We start from the raw sequence: 16,729 nt of genomic DNA, 5'->3' as shown, positions 1-16,729 counted from the left end.
AATCTAACACATCAGAAAAGGAAAAACAAAAAAAAATAGACAAGTTTTTTAAGTGCTTGTACGCAAATGTTAGAAGTCTAAATAACAAGATGGGTGAACTGAGTGCCTTATGTTAGAGGATATTGGTACAACAGGCATCACAGAAACCTGGTGGAGTGAGGACAATCAATGTGACACAATCATTCCAGGGTACAAAATATATTGGAAGGACAGAACAGGTCATGCGGGGCAGGGGAGGAGGAGGGAAATGGCACTATATGTGAAAGAAAATGTAGAATCAAATGAAGTAAAAAATCTTAAACGAATCCACGTGTTCCATAGAATCTTTATGGATAGTAATTCCATGCTCTAATAAGAATATAACAGTAGGGATCTATTATCAATCACCTGACCAGGACAGAGATAGTGACTATGAAATGCTAAGGGAAATTAGAGGGGATACCAAAATAAAGAACTCAGTAATAGTAGAGGATTTCAATTATCCCCATATTGACTGGGTACATGTCACCTCAGGATGAAATGTTGAGACAAAACTTCTCAATACTTTAAATGACTGCTTCTTGGAGCAGTTGGTACAGGAACCCACAAGGGGAGAGGCAATTCTCGATTTAGTCCCGAGTGGAGAGCAGGATCTGGTCCAAGAGGTAATTATAACAGGACCGCTTGGAAATAGTGACAATATAACAACATTTAACATTCCTGTGGTGTGAAGAACACCTCAACAGCTCAACACTATGGCATTTAATTTCAGAAAGAGGAACTATGCAAAAATGAGGAGGTTAGTTAAACAAAAGTTAAAAGGAACAGTGACTAGAGTGAAATCCCTACAAGCTGCATGGACACTTTTCAAAGACACCATAATAGAGGCCCAACTTCAATGTATACCCCAAATTAAGAAACACAGTAAAAGAACTAAAAAAGAGCCACCGTGGCTTAGCAATCATGTAAAAGAAGCAGTGACAGACAAAAAGGCATCTTTTAAAAAGTGGAAGTCAAATCCTAGTGAGGTAAATAGAAAGGAGCATAAACACTGCTGAAATAAGTGTAAAAATGTAATAAGACAAGCCAAAAAGGAGTTTGAACAACAGCTAGCCAAAAACTCAAAAAGTAATAACAATGTTTTTTAAGTACATCAGAAGCAGGAAGCCTGCTAAACAACCAGTGGGGTCCCTCGATGATCGACATACAAAAGGAGCACTTACAGACAATAAAGCCACTGCGGAGAAACTAAATGAATTCTTTGCTTCAGTCTTCACGGCTGAGGATGTTAGGGAGATTCCCAAACCTGAGCCATCCTTTGCAGGTGACAAATTTGAGGAATTGTCACAGATTGAAGTGTCACTAGAGGAGGTTTTGGAATTAATTGGTAAACTTAACAGTAACAAGTCACCGGGACCAGATGGCATTCACCCAAGAATTCTGAAAGAACTCAAATGTGAAATTGTGGAACTATTAGCTAGGGTTTGTAACCTGTCCTTTAAATCAGCTTCCATACCCAATTACTGGAAGATAGGTAATGTAACACCAATATTTAAAAAGGGCTCTAGAGGTGTTCCTGGCAATTACAGACCGGTAAGTCTAACGTTAGCACTGGGCAAATTAGTTGAAACAATAGTAAAGAATAAAACTGTCAGACACATAGAAGAACATAAATTGTTGGGCAAAAGTCAACATGGTTTCTTTAAAGGGAAATCATGTCTTACTAATCTATTACAGTTCCTTGAAGGGGTCAACAAACATGTGGACAAGGGGGATCCAGTGGACATATTGTACTTAAATTTCCAGAATGCCTTTGACAGGGTTCCTCACCAAAAGCTCTTACATAAAATTAAGTTGTCATGGGATAAGAGGGAAGATCCTTTCATGGATTGAGAACTGGTTAAAAGACAGGGAACAAAGGGTAGGAATAAATGGTAAATTTTCAGAATGGAGACAGGTAACTAGTGGTATGCCCCAAGGGTCAGTCCTAGGACCAATCCTATTCAACTTATTCATAAATGATCTGGAGAAGGGGGTAAACAGTGAGGTGGCAAAGTTTACAGACGATAATAAACCGCTCAAGATAGTTAAAACCAAAGTAGACTGTGAAGAACTTCAAAAAAAGCTCTCTTAAAACTAAGTGATTGAACAACAAAATGGCAAATGAAATTTAATGTGGATAAATGTAAAGTAATGCACATTGGGAAAAAAAAAACAACTATACATACAATATGATGGGGGCTAATTTAGCTACAACTGATCAGGAAAGAGATCTTGGAGTCATCGTGGATAGTTCCCTAAAGACGTCCATGCAGTGTGCAGCGGCAGTCAAAAAAGCAAACAGGATGTTAGGAATTGTTAAAAAAAGGGATGGAGAATAAGACAGAATATCTTATTGCCCATCTTGAATACTGCATACAGATGTGGTCTCATCTCAAAAAAGATATTGGCATTAGAAAAGGTTCAGAGAAGGACAACTAAAATGATTAGGAGTTTGGAACAGGTCCCATATGAGGAAAGATTAAAGAGGCTGGGACTTTGCAGCTTAGAAAAGAGGAGACTAAGGGGGGATATGACAGAGGTATATAAAATCATGAGTGGTGTGGAGAAAGTGAATAAAGAAAAGTTATTTACTTGTTCCCATAATATAAGAACTAAAGTACCCCAAAAGAAATGAATGGGCAGCAGGTTTAAAACAAACAAAAAGAAGTTCTTTTTCACACAGCACACAGTCAACCTGTGAAACTCCTTGCCTGAGAAGGTTGTGAAGGCTAGGACTATAACAGGGTTTAAAAGAGAACTGGATAAATTCATGGAGATTAAGTCCATGAATGGCTATTAGCCAGGATGGGTAAGGAATGGTGTCCCTAGCCTTTGTTTGTCAGAGGGTGGAGATGGATGCAGGAGAGAGATCACTTGATCATTACCTGTTAGGTTCACACCCTTTGGGGCACCTGGCATTGGTCACTGTCAGCAGATAGGGTACTGGGCTGGATGGACCTTTGGTCTGACCCAGTATGGCCATTCTTATGTTCACACGTCTCTTCATGCTTCAAACAACATTCCAGACATGGTGTTCTGCTCGATAACGATCCAAAGCAGCGCAGACTGACGCATGTTCATTTTCATCATCTGAGTCAGATGCCATTAGCAGAAGGTTGATTTTCCTATTTTGGTGGTTTGGGTTCTGTAGTTTCCTCATCAGAGTGTTGCTCTTTTCAGACTTTTGAAAACATGCTCCACACCTCATCCCTCTCAGAGTTTGGAAGGCATTTCAGATTCTTAAACCTTGGTTTGAGTGCTGTAGCTATCTTTAGAAATCTCACATTGGTATCTTCTTTGCGTTTTGCCAAATCTGCAGTGAAAGTGTTCTTAAAATGAACATGTGCTGAGTCATCATCCAAAACTGCTATAATATGAACTATATGGCAGAATGTGGGTAAACCAGAACAGGAGACATACTATTCTCCACCAAGGAGTTCAGTCAAAATTTAATTAACACATCTTTTAATAAGCGTCATCAGCGTGGAAGCATGTCCTCTGGAACGGTGACCGAAGAATGGAGGGGCATATAAATGTTTAGTGTATCTGGCACACAAATACCTTGCAATGCTGGCTACAAAAGTGTCATGCGAACGCCTGTTCTCACCTTCAGGTGACACTGTAAATAAGAAGCCAGCAGCATTATCTCCTGTGAATGTAAACAAGCTTTTTTGTCTTAGCAATTGGCTAAACAAGAAGTAGGACTGAGTGGACTTGTAGGCTCTAACGTTTTACGTTGTTTTGTTTTTGAGTGCAATTATGTAACACTGGAATTACCTAGGGAGGTGGAGGAATCTCCTTCCTTAGAGGTTTCTAAGGTCATGCTTGACAAAGCCCTGGGTGGGATGATTTAGCTGAGGATTGGTCCTGCTTTGAGCAGGGGGTTGGACTAGATGACCTCCTGAGGTCCCTTCCAACTCTGATATTCTATGATTCACTGAACAAAAAAAATCTACATTTGTAAGTTGCATTTTCACGATAAAGAGATTATATTATAGTACTTGTATGAGATAAATTGAAAAATACTATTTCTTTTATTTATTTTTAGTGCAAATATTTATAATAAAAATAATATAAAGCAAGCACTGTACACTTTGTATTCTGTGCTGTAATTGAAATCAATATCTTTGAAAATGTAGAAAAATATCCAAAAATATTTAATACATTTCAATTAGTATTCTATTGTTTAACAGTGCAAAAGAAGATTACCTGCAGTTTGAATATCACAATTAATTTTTTTGAGTTAATTGTGAGAGTTAACTGTGATTAATTGACAGCCTTAACGTTAATTAAAATTAGATACAGGCTGCAAATCAGGAAAAAAGTTCCCCTACAGTGAGACGCAGAAGGGGATATGGCCTTCATGGAAGAAACAGTCTCTCCAGGGAAATGGAGGCCCCATTCCTTCTCTTTGAAAATTAACACTGGTGAATGTACAATAGGGGACAATCCTGCACTGGCCCCTGGGACATGGGCTATTTGATCTGTGGCAAGAGGGTGAAGAAATGGCTGATTCATGGAATTGATATAACTTGTCCAGCTTTCCAGACATAATGAAAATGACAAAGTGGCCAAGGCCACGTCTCCTTTACAGATACCACACAGCCCTTGATACTGAAAAGATAAACATTCGACTTAAGCTAAAAGGTGCTCATTAATCATGTGTTACCACTTGGAGGGAGGAGCATCTGACTACAAGCAGCTTTTACAAAGAAAAAGTCATGCCAGGTCTTGGGCCTGAGGTGGTCATTACCTATGCAGGAGAAACAAAGGAGGCAGTCTTTTCTTCAGACCTAAACAAGACCTCCAAGTAGCCAGACCCTGGTAGACACTTCCACCATCTACAGGATGGCCTTTGAGGGATGCTTCCACTACCACAAATATGTGTTACTCCTGGGAAAATTCTGCTCTATTGCATGCATGCATAATTAATGAGCCACACATTATTTTTTTTTGTGCAGAAAAAGGCTTCTGCCAAAATGTTGCTGCAGTTCTGCCTTTTGCCCACGACAGGACGCTGTGGCACAAGAACACAGCAGCAGCTCCCGGCCAGGAAAAAGAAAGCCTGCTTTCTTCCCGGTGCCTGTCAGAGGCCAGGTCAGGAGAAAGGGTTATGGGGAGGCAGACAGCATGGGATGCTGTGGAGGGGGGGGGTCAGACAAGGGCTCATAAGGGCTAGTGGGGGAGGACAGACTTGGAAAGGGGCTGAATGGGAGTGGAGGTGCAGAGTCATAGGAGGGAGGATGGTGCAGGGCCACATGGGAATGTGGGACAGGGTGCAGAGCTACAAAGGGTGGCTGAGTGGGTGTACAGAGACGCATGAGGAGAGGAGAGAGAGCCACTTAGGGATAGGGGGGTGGCTGCCTAGACACCCATCCGGACCGGGGGAGGGGGTACAGGGACACATAGGGACAGGGGGTGGGGTGCAGGGCCACATGGAGATGGGGGAGTGGGTGTCTGAGTGGGGGTGGCGGGACACATGTGAACAGGGTGCAAGGACATATGGGGGTGCAGGAACACATGGAGACAGGGGCAGGTGTGCCTGACTGAATGGGAGAGGCTAGAGGTCAGCCAGGGTCTGCAACAGGGTCTCTAACAATCCCTCCCTGCCTCCTCAAAAACCCTGTTCCCTACTTTCCCCACCCATACCCAACAACCCTACAAGTTCACACCCAGGCTCCTTCCCAGCAATTTACTTCTCTCTCCCTCAGCTCCTCCGTTACCTCTGACTCCCCCAAGTCTTTGCACTGCTTCTGAGGGGTGTGGGAAATACGATCCTGTACTGTCATTTAAATGAATTATTACTCAGAGTTCTGTATTAATATGCCTAGTACGGAATCTATTTGTCAAAAAACATTTCCTGAATCTTTGTTGTTGTCTGTATTGTTACAGACATACTTGCGGACAGGTATTTTGAAATAAATGATCAAAAATAATTGAAACTGGTGTGATTATATTGTGTTATTTTGACAAATAAAATATACAGAATTTTGCAGCATTTTAAAATAACATGCACAGAATTTGTAACTTTTATTGCAGAATTTCCTCAGGAGTAACATGTCAGGGATGGATTCGCTTTTATCCTCCCCCTCCAATAAACTGCGGCCTAACTGCTCAGCTGGCTCTATAGTTTGCTGACAGACTCATAGACTCATAGACTCATAGGTCAGAAGGGACCAATCTGATCATCTAGTCTGACCTCCTGCACAAGGCAGGCCACAGAACCCCACCCATCCAATTTTATACAACCCCTATCCCAGGACCGAGTTATTGAAATCCTCAAAAATGGTTTGAAGACCTCAAGCTGCAGAGACACCACCAGCAAGCGACCCGTGCCCCACGCTGCAGGGGAAGGCGAAAAACCTCCAGGGCACCTGCCAATCCGCCCTGGAGGAAAATTCCTTCCCGACCCCAAATATGGCGATCAGCTAAACCCTGAGCATGTGGGCAAGAGTCACCAGCCAGCACCCAAGAAGGAGTTCTCCGCAGCAACTCAGTACCCATCGCATGCAACATCTCCCCGCAGACCATTGAGCAGACCTGTCTGGTGGTAATTCAAGATCAATTGCCCAAATTGACGATCCTATCATAACATCCCCTCCATATACTTATCAAGCTTTGTCTTAAAGCCAGGAAAGTCTTTTGCCCCTACTACTTCCCTCGGAAGGCTATTCCAGAACTTCACTCCCCTAATGGTCAGAAACCTTCGTCTAATTTCAAGTCTAAACTTCCTAATATCCAGTTTATACCCATTCGTCCTCGTGGCTACATTAGTACTAAACTTAAATAATTCCTCTCCCTCCCTAACGTTAACCCCCTTGATATATTTATATAGGGCGAGCATATCCCCCCTCAGCCTTCTTTTGGCCAGGCTAAACAAGCCAAGCTCTTTGAGTCTCCTTTCATAAGGCAGTTTTTCCATTCCTCGGATCATCCTCGTAGCCCGTCTCTGAACCTGTTCCAGTTTGAATTCATCCTTCTTGAACATGGGACACCAGAACTGCACACAGTATTCCAGATGGGGTCTCACCAACGCCGTATACAACGGTACTAACACCTCCTTATCCTTGCAGGAAATACCCCGCCTGATGCATCCCAAAATCGCATTTGCTTTTTTAACAGCCGTATCACATTGGCGACTCATAGTCATCCTGCTATCAACCAGTACCCCAAGGTCCTTCTCTTCCTCCGTCGCTTCCAACTGATGCGCCCCCAACGTATATCCAAAATTCTTATTATTAATTCCTAAATGCATGACCTTGCACTTTTCACTATTGTATTTCATCCTATTTCTATTACTCCAGTTTACAAGGTGGTTCAGATCTTCTTGAATAGTATCCCTGTCCTTCTCCGTGTTAGCAATACCCCCCAGCTTCGTGTCATCCGCGAACTTTATTAGCACATTCCCGCTCTTTGTGCCAAGGTCAGTAATAAAAAGGTTAAATAAGATCGGTCCCAAGACCGATCCTTGAGGGACTCCACTGGTGACCTCCTTCCAGTCCGACAGTTCACCTTTCAATACGACCCTCTGGAGTCTCCCCTTTAACCAGTTCCTTATCCACCTTACAACTTTCATATTCACTCCCAGCTTTTCCACTTTAACTAACAGCTCCCCGTGCGGAACCGTGTCGAACGCCTTACTGAAATCTAGGTAAATTATATCTACCGCATTTCCTTTATCTAAGTAATCCGTCACCTTCTCAAAGAAGGAGATCAGATTGGTTTGGCACGATCTACCTTTAGTAAATCCGTGTTGCAGTTCGTCCCAATTACCATTGACCTCTATGTCCTTAACTACTTTCTCCCTTAAAATTTTTTCCAAGACCTTACATACTACAGACGTCAAGCTAACAGGCCTATAATTACCCGGATCACTCTTTTTCCCTTTCTTAAAAATAGGAACTACATTAGCAATCCTCCAGTCATACGGCACAACACCCGAGATTATCGATCGCTTAAAAATTCTCGCTAACGGGCTCGCAATTTCACGCGCCAGTTCCTTTAATATCCTCGGGTGGAGATTGTCCGGGCCCTCCGACTTCGACCCATCAAGCTGTTCAAGTACAGCCTCTACCTCAGTTGCAGTAATATCCACTTCCATATCCACATTCCCGTTTATCATCCCTCCATCATCGCAAGGTTCCTCACTAGTCTTATTAAAAACCGAGGCAAAGTACTTGTTTAGATGTTGGGCCATGCCTAGGTTATCCTTAACCTCCATTCCATCCTCAGTGTATAGCGGCCCCACTTCTTCTTTCTTTGTTTTCTTCTTATTTATGTGGCATTAGAACCTTTTACTATTGGTTTTGATTCCCTTTGCAAGTTCCAGTTCAATGCGGCTTTTAGCCTTCCTCACTTTATCCCTACATGTTCTGACCTCAGCAAGGTAGCTTTCTTTACTGATCCTGCCTTCCTTCCACTCCCTGTAAGCTTTCTGCTTTTGTCTAATCCCCTCTCTGAGTTGCTTAGTCATGGCTCCCAGATCATGAGAGGGAAGCCTGCTTACCTAGAAGCACTGATGCTGGAGCCTCCACAAAACCCTCCTGGAACTGTAGGCCCTGGTAGAGCAGAGGTGAGAGGGTGCACTAACGGCAACACAAGTTTGGCTGCTGCACTTATGTTTTTGCCATGGGGATGCTGGGATAATACTTTGCATCTGGATAGGATGAAGTTCAATAAAGATAAATGCAAAGTGCTCCACTTAGGAAGGAACAATCAGTTTCACACTTACAGAATGGGAGGAGACTGTCTAGGAAGGAGTATGGCAGAAAGAGATCTAGGGGTCATAGTAGACCACAACCTTAATATGAGTCAACAGTGTGATACTGTTGCAAAAAAAGCAAACGTGATTCTGGGATGCATTAACAGGTGTGTTGTAAACAAGACACGAGAAGTCATTCTTCCGCTTTACTCTGCGCTGGTCAGGCCTCAGCTGGAGTATTGTGTCCAGTTCTGGGCACCACATTTCAAGAAAGATGTGGAGAAATTGGAGAGGGTCCAGAGAAGAGCAACAAGAATGATTAAAGGTCTTGAGAACATGACCTATGAAGGAAGGCTGAAGGAATTGGGTTTGTTTAGTTTGGAAAAGAGAAGACTGAGAGGGGACATGATAGCAGTTTTCAGGTATCTAAAAGGGTGTCATCAGGAGGAGGGAGAAAACTTGTTCACCTTAGCCTCCAATGATAGAACAAGAAGCAATGGGCTTAAACTGCAGCAAGGGAGATTTAGGTTGGACATTAGGAAAAAGTTTCTAACTGTCAGGGCAGTTAAACACTGGAATAGATTGCCTAGGGAAGTTGTGGAATCTCCATCTCTGGAGATATTTAAGAGTAGGTTAGATAAATGTCTATTAGGGATTGTCTAGACAATATTTGGTCCTGCCATGAGGGCAGGGGACTGGACTCGATGACCTCTCGAGGTCCCTTCCAGTCCTAGAGTCTATGAATCTATGAATCAGTGTGGTGCACAAACATTCAGTTATTCAGTCTAAGACAGACATCCTGGGCTGGAGGAACAGTGAAGGGCATGTAGTCTAATATTAAGACTCATAGACTCCAGGACTGGAAGGGACCATCCAGATGCAAAGCAGATGTCTGTGTCCCAGGCAGGGCCCCTGGGCCAGCGCACAGCTCTTAAAGCAATGTTTGTTTACTGGATTCTAATGTGATTGATTCTCTCCCCTAAGCACAGTCCATGAACTCAGGGATTATTGGTGACATTACTCACCGGGCACTCATGGCAACAGGGGGACTGACCTGTGAACAGCACACTCAATAATGGGGTGACACTGTTGATGAAGAGACCCCGGATATTTGCTGGCAAAGTGTCTCTGTTCTTCTCTAGGAAGCCACTGGAAGCGTATTGAACCTGGAGAGAGAAGCAGAGCAAGGGAAGCAATTTGCCAACCCAACCCAAGCACAGTGGAGCCCAAAGTGTATGGCACCAAGAGCCACGCTGGCAGCACGGAAGATCCCAGGATGGATAAAAATCAATGATTTTTCTTTATATTCATGTTGGATTTTTTTGATTGTAATTTACATCATAGTTTTTCTTTTTAAAAATGAACCTGTTTAGTATGAAATCTGAATTTAATACAAAATATGTTAAGGCCTAAACTTATTATAATTTAGTTGTAACTATAAAAGATGTTTTGATAAGAGAAGTTTATGTATCCAAAACATTTAAGGTTGCTTTGTTTATTACAAATAAACTTCATATGATGTTTGGTGTTTAAATTCCATCTCCCACACAACTCCCACTGATGCAGCTCGACATAAATCATGAGCAAAAAGTAAATTATCTAGTAAATAAGCAACATCTCATTCTTTATTTTCTAACATACCAAAATGTAGGATAAGACAGTTACTCACCTTTGTAACTGTTGTTCTTCAAGAAGTATTGCTCATATCCATTCCAGTTAGGTGTGCGCGTGCCGCGTGCATGTTCGTCGGAAGATTTTTACCCTAGCAACACTCGGTGGGTCGGCTGGGCGCCCCCTGGAGTGGTGCCGCCATGGCGCCGGATATATACCCCTGCTGACCCAACCGCCCTTCAGTTCCTTTTTGCCGGCTACTCCGACAGTGGGGAAGGAGGGCGGGTTTGGAATGGATATGAGAAACATATCTGGAAGAACAACAGTTACAAAGGTGAGTAACCGTCTTTTCTTCGAGTGCTTGCTCATATCCATTCCAGTTAGGTGATTCCCAAGCCTTACCTAGGCGGTGGGGTAGGAGTGAGATGTGGCAGAATGCAAAACTGCTGAGCCAAAGGCTGCATCATCTCTTGACTGTTGAACCAGAGCATAATGAGAAACAAAGGTGTGGACCGAGGACCAGGTAGCTGCGTGACAAATTTCCTGGATTGGTACATGAGCCAGGAAGGCAGCAGATGAAGCCTGAGCCCTGGTAGAATGTGTGGTGAGATGGCTCAAGGGAACATGAGCCAAGTCATAACAAGTGAGGATGCACGCCGTAACCCAAGAGGAGATCCTCTGGGAGGAAACAGGTAGGCCTTTCATTCGGTCTGCCACTGCGACAAAGAGTTGGGGCGATTTACGAAAGGGCTTCCTCCGTTCGATATAAAATGCGAGCGCCCTACAGACATCTAGAGAGTGCAATTGTTGCTCCCGTCATCATGAGTGCGGCTTCAGGAAGAAGACCGGAAGGAAGAAGTCCTGATTGATATTGAAAGCCAATACCACTTTAGGGAGGAACGCTGGGCGTGGTCGCAACTGCATCTTGTCCCTGTGAAACACAGTATACGGTGGGTCCACCGTGAGCGCCCGAAGCTCGGAGACTTGTCTGGCCGATGTAATGGCTACGAGGAAAACTGTCTTCCAGGACAGGTATAGCAGCGAGCAAGTTGCTAACGTCTCAAATGGTGGAGACATAAGTCTGGTTAAGACCACGTTGAGGTCCCAGGTAGGGGAAGGGTGGCGTACTTGGAGGTATAGGCGCTCCAAGCCCTTGAGGAACCTGGAAACCAGAGGGTGTGAAAACACAGAGCGGCCACTCTCCCCTGGGTGGAAGGTAGAAATGGCCGCCAAGTGCACCCTCAATGATGATACCGCTAGGCCCTGCTGTTTGAGAGACCAGAGGTAGTCCAGGATGGTGGGGATCGAGACCTCGGTAGGAGTAACATTTTGCGTTTCGCACCAGCAGGAAAAACGCTTCCACTTGGCCAGATACGTAGACCGAGTGGAAGGTTTCCTGCTATCCAGGAGTATTTGTTGTTCTGAGGCAGAGCAGCGTAACTGACTGGCTCAACCATGCAGGAGCCATGCCGTGAGGTGAAGGGACTGCAGGTCTGGGTGGTGAAGTCTGCCATGGTCCTGAGTTATGAGGTCTGGGTGAAGAGGCAGGGTAATTGGGTTGGCTATCGACAGGTCGAGCAACATGGTGTACCAGTGCTGCCTGGGCCACGCTGGGGTGATCATGATTAAGCGAGCTCTGTCCCTGCGGAGCTTTAGCAGGACCCTGTGAACCAGTGGGAACGGCGGAAAGGCATAAAGAAGTTGGCTCGTCCACAGTATCAGGAAAGCGTCTGAGACTGAGCTCGGGGAGAGACCTTGGAAGGAGCAGAAAATCTGGCATTTCCTCTTCTCGCGGGAAGCGAAGAGGTCTATGCGGGGAAATCTCCATGTCCGGAAAACAGAATGAATAATGTCTGGATGGATCGACCACTTGAGAGAGCGGAAGGATCTGCTGAGTCGATCCGCCAGAGTGTTCCGAACCCCTGGGAGAAAGGATGCTAGCAGGTCTATCGAGTGGGTTATACAAAAGTCCCAGAGTTGAATGGCTTCCTGGCAAAGAGGGGAGGATCTTATCCCCCCGTTTGTTTATGTAATACATGGCCATTGTGTTGTCTGTGAACACTGAGACACAACGGCCTTGCAGATGCTGTTGAAACGCCTGGTACGCAAGGCAGACTGCTCTCAACTCTCGGACATTGATGTGCAAGGTCAGCTCCTGAGATGACCAAAGGCCTTGAGTGCAAAGATGTCCGAGGTGAGCACCCCAGCTGAGAGATGACGCATCCGTCGTCAGGGCCATAGAAGGCTGGGGCGAATGGAATGGCATCCCTGCACACACCAGGGAGGGTGTCAACCACCAGTCGAGGAAGCCTAGGAGTCTCGGGGGAACCGTGAGGATCCTGTCAATATTGTGTCTCCCTGGGCAGTATACTGAGGAGAGCCAAGTTTGAAGGGGACGTAGGCGTAGCCTGGCATGCTTGGTCACGAACGTGCAGGCAGCCATGTGACCCAGGAGGCCGAGACAAGTTCAAGCTGAAGTGGTTGGAAATTTTTATAGGCCTTGTATAATAGAAGGAATTGGGTTTGTTTAGTTTGGAAAAGAGAAGACTGAGAGGGGACATGATAGCAGTTTTCAGGTATCTAAAAGGGTGTCATCAGGAGGAGGGAGAAAACTTGTTCACCTTAGCCTCCAATGATAGAACAAGAAGCAATGGGCTTAAACTGCAGCAAGGGAGATTTAGGTTGGACATTAGGAAAAAGTTCCTAACTGTCAGGGTAGTTAAACACTGGAATAGATTGCCTAGGGAAGTTGTGGAATCTCCATCTCTGGAGATATTTAAGAGTAGGTTAGATAAATGTCTATCAGGGATGGTCTAGACAGTATTTGGTCCTGCCATGAGGGCAGGGGACTGGACTCGATGACCTCTCGAGGTCCCTTCCAGTCCTAGAGTCTATGAGTCTATGAGTCTATGAGATACCATTGCGTGAAACCGCGGCTGTAGTAAGCAGGCCCTGGCGAGACTGGAGTCCAGAATGGCCCCAATGAACTCTATTCTTTATGTGGGAACCAGAGTAGACTTCTCTAGGTTGATCATCAGGCCTAGTTGGATGAATAGGTCCTTGACGATGCCCATGTGCCATGTTACTTGGGTCTCGGAGGCCCCACGAATGAGCCAATCGTCGAGATACAGGAAGACGTGTATGCGCCGACGACGAAGGGAGGCGGCGACTACGGCCATACACTTTGTGAAGACACTTGGGGCTGTGGAAAGGCCAAATGGAAGGACCGTAAATTGGAAAGGTTGATGGTTGACCACAAACCTGAGGTACCGTCTGTGCGGAGGATAAATGGCAATGTGAAAATACGTGTCCTTCATATCGAGGGCGGCATACCAGTCTCCAGGATCCAAGGATGGGATGATGGTCCCCAGGGATACCATGCGGAACTTCAACTTTATCAAGAACTTGTTGAGCCCCTGCAGGTCTAGAATTGGTCTGATACCTCCCTTCGCCTTGGGGATTAGGAAATAGCGGGAGTAGAACCCCTTGCCCCTCAAGTCCTACGGTACCTCCTCTATAGCTCCCATGGCAAGGAGGGACTGTATCTCCTGCAATAGGATTTGCTCGTGAGAGGGGTCCCTGAAGAGGGACGAGGATGGGGGGTGGGGGACAAAATAAACTGAAGGCCATATCCAAATTCTACTGTGCGTTAAGACCCAATGATCTGAAATCAGTTGGGTTCACGCAGGGAGGAAAGAGGAGAGGCAGTTGCAAAAGGGAGGGAAAGGATCCTGTTGAACAACTGGTACGTCGCCCTCAGGCGCGCCTTCAAAAGTTTGGTTTAGGTCCTGCGGGTGGTTTGGCGGGGCCGTGATTCTGACCCCCTTGGGGTCTGGACTGCCGTCTACGATTGCCTCGGCCACACCTCCTGCCGAAGTCCTGCCGCTGTCTAGGTGGGGGGTAAGGGCGCTGAGGCTAGGGCCGGAAGGATCTGCGCTGAGTCTGCGGTGTGTGTATCCCGAGCAAGTGCATGATCACCCTATTGTCCTTCAGACTCTGCAGCCTAGGGTCAGTCTTTTCCGAAAATAGGCCCTGACCTTCGAAGGGCAAGTCCTGTATTGTATGCTGCAATTCAGGTGGAAGGCCTGACACCTGAAGACATGATATTCGCCTCATGGTAATTCCTGAAGCCAGAGTTCTGGCTGTGGAGTCGGCTGCATCTAACAAGGCCTGGAGAGAAGTTCTCGCCACTCTCTTTCCTTCCTCCAAAAGGGCCGCAAACTCTTGACGCGAGTCTTGGGGGACTAGCTCTGTGAATTTCTCAACCACTGCCCAGGTGTTATAGTTATAGCGGCTAAGCAGGGCTTGTTGGTTTGCCACCCTGATTTGGAGGCCCCCCGCAGAGTAGATTTTTCATCCCAATAAATCCATGCACCTAGCCTCCTTTGCTTTTGGGGCAGGGGCTTGCTGGCCATGGCGCTCCCTTTCGTTAACCGATTGGACGACGAGCGAGCAGGGAGGAAGGTGTATGTACAGGTACTCATACCCCTTAGAGGGCACCATGTACTTCCTCTCAACTCCCCTAGCCGTGGGCAGAATAGATGCTGGAGACTGCCAGCTGGTATCAGCCTTCGCTTGGATCATCCGAATAAATGGTAAGGCCACCCTTGTGGGAGTGTCAGCCGACAAAATATCTACCACCGGGTCCTCTATCTCCGGAACCTCCCCCACCTGGAGGTTCATATTCAGGGCCACCCGTCTCAGGAAGTCTTGATGTGACCTTAGGTCAACTGGAGGAGGGCTTGAGGAGGATGTCCCCACCACCGCTTCATCTGGAGAAGAGGAAGAGGAAAGGCCAGGGACAATCAGGTCCTCCGTTGTCTCGTGGACTTGGGTGACGTCCAGCTCCAGTGGGACCTGAGGGTCTGGTGCCTGAATGGGAGTGTCCTCTGCAGCCGCAGGAGGGAGGTGGCTAACAGTAGCCTCCGGCACCCGGTGATCCGACGGTACGGAGCGTGATGGCACTGCAGGTCCATCCTGGGCTTGGTGATATGCCAAAGGCGTCCAGAAGGACCACTGATGAGGTCCTTGGTCTTGAGCCTGGGTCTCTTGGAAGACATGGCTGGGGACATCTAAGTCACGGTCCTGTGCATAGGAAGCACTGTCCGCATGGGATGACATAGATGCATGGCGAGACGGCCAAGGAGAACCTGAAAACCCCTGAGAATGGTCTTCATCCCTGGGTAGTCTGTCTGTACACTGCAGCGGAGAGTGGTACTGGGCGCTATACCGGTAATGGGAACAAGACCAGGACCTGCGACCGGAACGGTGCCGGGAGGTCGACCGTTCTCGAAGCTCGATGCCGGGAGCGGCTGTGAGAGGTGCAGTGCCGTGAGCGGTGCCGGGAGCTTGATCGGTACCGAGAGTACCAGGCCAGCGAATGGGGTCTTGAACGGTGCCGCGAGTGCGACCGGTACCGAGATGGAGAACAGTATCGGGACTGCGAGTGGCGTCGGGACCAGGATCGGCAATGGGACCAAGAATGCCGGCGGGACCGCGATCGTGACTGGTGCCTCTCAGCGGTGCTGACAGAGGATGGTCTCAGTAGGGCAGGCTTGCCTATGGACTGTATAACCCGCACCGGCGGTGCCAGGGGTTGAGGCAGCGCAGACTCTGTCAGTGCGATCAGTTCCCTTGCGGTAGAGAATGTCTCCAGTGTGGAGGGAATAGTAAGCTCAATCACGGCGCACACCGGGAAGCTGTCACGCACCAGATTCGACGGCTCTTGCGGGACCGGAATCGACGGTGGTGAAGTTGTCAGTGCCACGGCAGTTGTCGGTGTCGGGTGCTCTGACTGCGGTGTGGACACAGAAGCCGCAGGAGTCTTATGTTTTTTTACCTGCGGGGAGAGAGAGCGGTGCCGAGCAGACATCTGGGCCGGCGACGGTTGGTGCCGAGGGGCCTTAGCGGTACCAGCGCGCTCCGGTGCCGAAGATGCACTTCTCCCTGGTGTGGACTGTCCGGCGCTCGGTGCCAATGGTGGAGGAGTAAAAGCTGCCTCCATCAGGAGCTGTCTGAGACGAAAGTCCCGCTCCTTTTTGGTCCGCGGCTTGAAGGCCTTGCAAATGCGGCACTTATCTGCGAGGTGGGATTCCCCGAGGCACTTAATGCAGGAGTCGTGAGGATCTCCTGTAGGCATCGGCTTGTGACAGGCCGAGCATGGTTTTAAACCCGGTGAACTGGGCATGGGCCTCGGCACCAGGTGAGGGGAAGTGGCTAATCCCTGAGCCCCTCTTAACTATATACACTAACTATGTTAAAGAAAATAATAAACTAACTGCAAGTATAGAAATTTGAACTATATACACAATAACAAAGAGAAAACTACGAGTAGCTAGGGAGGTGGAGATCAGTTAAGCTACGCTCCATTGTTCCAACAACCAACACGGGCGGTAA

At 46.8% G+C, this 16,729-nt stretch overlaps 1 protein-coding gene across 4 annotated transcripts in view; it reads right to left on the bottom strand.

Annotated features, from left to right (window-relative positions):
* The window catches only part of LOC127046482 (unconventional myosin-VIIa-like), a 128,895-nt gene that overhangs the window by 60,561 nt on the left and 51,605 nt on the right, over positions 1 to 16,729 (bottom strand). For all 4 annotated transcript variants that reach the window (XM_050943555.1, XM_050943556.1, XM_050943558.1 and 1 more), the window contains one exon: positions 9,777 to 9,888. In XM_050943555.1, coding sequence (XP_050799512.1) covers positions 9,777 to 9,888 — 112 coding nt within the window. The remainder of the gene's footprint in view (positions 1 to 9,776; positions 9,889 to 16,729) is intronic.

This window comes from Gopherus flavomarginatus, chromosome 3, assembly GCF_025201925.1.
Source record: "Gopherus flavomarginatus isolate rGopFla2 chromosome 3, rGopFla2.mat.asm, whole genome shotgun sequence".
NCBI classification, from domain to species: Eukaryota; Metazoa; Chordata; order Testudines; family Testudinidae; genus Gopherus; species Gopherus flavomarginatus.
This window is presented reverse-complemented; position numbering and strand designations above follow the sequence as displayed.